Below are 2,416 nucleotides of genomic sequence, written 5' to 3'. Positions count from 1 at the left end.
CTACGATGTCTTCTTGTGCTTTATATGAGAAGATACCCATGATACTTTTACTCTCCATCTATACCATGCTTTGATTCGAAAGAGAATCTGTACCTTCATAGATGAGGATGAAGTTAAAAGGGATGATGAGATTTCACGTGCACTCCTCCAAGCCATAGAAGATTCAAGGTTTTCCATCATTATTCTCTCAAAAAATTATGCATCATCGACATGTTGCTTAGATGAGTTATTGAAGATTCTTGAGTGTAAAAAATCAAAGCAACAAATATTTTTACCAGTATTTTACTAGGTAGATACATCAGATAGGTAGATACATCAGATATTCAACATCAAAGAGGAAGTTTTAGTAAAGCATTGGCTAAACATGCAGCAAAATTGAATGCAGACATGAAGTTGCAGATGTGGAAGGCATCCCTACGAGAAGTTGCTAATTTGTCCGGAGATCCTTTGAGAAATGGGTATTTCTAACTCAAACAAACTGCTTAATTAATTAATTTGTGCCTTTCATTCATGATCATTAGCCTGCATCTTGTTTGTGTACATATTTTATATATATATAACCTAAACTTATTATTTCTTATTTACCATTTTTTTATCAATTTTTACGTATTGAATTTTCAAGAAAATAAAATTGAAGTTAATTAGAAGCGCCTGTCTTTTGAAGAATTTAAAACGGTTCCAGTATTTTAAAGATCAGTCGGAGGAGGGGAAAAAAGAATCAAAAAAAAAATAATTGACGTTCGTTGTTTATTAATTTTAATAATGAAAGGTTGTAGCAAAACGGAGATCGGGTTCTGTTTGGTTACTGAAAATTCTCGTCTCAAATACAAAATTTTCATTTTATCATTTTCAAATCTCAATTTAACTTTTTTAAATTTTAAAATAAAAATAATATTAAAATATAATATTTTAAACTTCCATTTAAAATCAAAAATTCTCGTCTCGTTTCCCAAACCATAAACTTGCGATTAACTCATAACCCAATCCCCGGCCCCCACTTTTTTATTTTAGTTTATTTTCGGGTTGTGGGAAAAAAAATTATTTACATTCTGTTTTTCATGCGAATTAGAGCTATATACATTAATAATTTTTCTTTGTATATATATATAGGAGGAATATAAATTCATTGAAGGAATCGTTCAAGACATCTCAAGATTAGTAGCAAGTCATTCAGATTTATGGCCTGTTGCAAAGTATCCGGTTGGCTTAGACTCCCAGGTATGGGATATTATGAATTTGCATTAAGTATTGGTACAAACGACGTACAAATGGTAGGGATCTTAGGAATTGGTGGAATTGGCAAGACAACTCTAGCTAAAGCAATTTGGAACTCAATTGCTTTTCAATTAGAAGCTAGCTGTTTTCTTGCAAATGTTAGTGACACTTCCAATCAAGCACACGGTTTGGTCCAATTGCAGGAGATCCTTCTTTCTAAGATCTTTGGAGACTGTAGAAGTTTGAAGATTGATAATATTGATACGGGAATCATTATGATAATGCGCATGCTTCATTCTAAAAGAGTTCTTTTCATTCTTGATGGAATAGACCACTTGACCCAATTAGAAACATTAGTAGGAGCTTGGGATTGGTTTGGTAAAGGAAGTAGAATCATCATCACAACAAGAGATCAACACTTGTTGACTACTCATAGAGTTGATTCAACATACAAGATGACGAGATTGAATCACCATGATGCTTTTCAACTATTTTGTTGCCATGCTTTTAAAAAAGAGAAACTGATTGATGGTTATGGAGAATTTGTAGCACAGGTCATAGATCATGCTGGGAGCCTTCCACTAGTTTTAGCTATGCTTGATTCAGATTTATATAGTCGAAGTGAAAGTGAGTGGATACACACATTGGTTCAATATAGGAAAATCCCTTACCAAGATATTCAAACAATACTACAAACAAGTTACGATAGATTAAGTGAAAATGAAAAGAATACTTTTCTTGACATTGCATGTTTTTTCATTGGAGATTACGTTGATGATGTCATTAAGATGCTAGGTCGTTTCGGTTCTTGCCCAAACTTTTCGATCCCAAGACTCAGGGAGAAGTGTCTTATTTCGGAGTTTGACAGAAGATTACAAATGCATGAAGTTGTTACGAAATATGGGTAGAGAAGTTGTTCGACAAGAATTGCCCAAAAATCCAGGAGCACATAGCAAATTATTCTTTCATAAAGATGCTCGTGAAGTACTAGAGAAAGATACATTAAGTCAGATCAATATCTCTTTCAATTAAACATTGTTTCTTTAGCACATGTGACATATACATGTGTGTATGAATAAATGAATAATTTATTTTTTGATTTTGTTGGCACACTTAAACGTGCATTGTCTTCCTATATAGGGAACAGATAGAGCTAAAGCAATTGTTGCAAATTTCCCTAAAGGTGATGATATTATCTGCT

General features: G+C 32.9%; 1 protein-coding gene across 1 annotated transcript; it reads left to right on the top strand.

Annotated features, from left to right (window-relative positions):
- Nucleotides 1-1,268: 1,268 nt before the first annotated feature.
- LOC122281804 (disease resistance protein Roq1-like) lies at nt 1,269-2,123 on the top strand. The gene has a single exon (XM_043093642.1). The coding sequence runs from the start codon at nt 1,269-1,271 to the stop codon at nt 2,121-2,123; it is 855 nt and encodes a 284-aa protein (XP_042949576.1).
- The last annotated feature ends 293 nt before the right edge of the window (nt 2,124-2,416 follow it).

This window comes from Carya illinoinensis, chromosome 1, assembly GCF_018687715.1.
Source record: "Carya illinoinensis cultivar Pawnee chromosome 1, C.illinoinensisPawnee_v1, whole genome shotgun sequence".
Taxonomy (NCBI): Eukaryota; Viridiplantae; Streptophyta; class Magnoliopsida; order Fagales; family Juglandaceae; genus Carya; species Carya illinoinensis.
The sequence above is the reverse complement of the archived record's forward strand: the minus strand, read 5'-3'. Positions and strand labels throughout refer to the sequence as shown.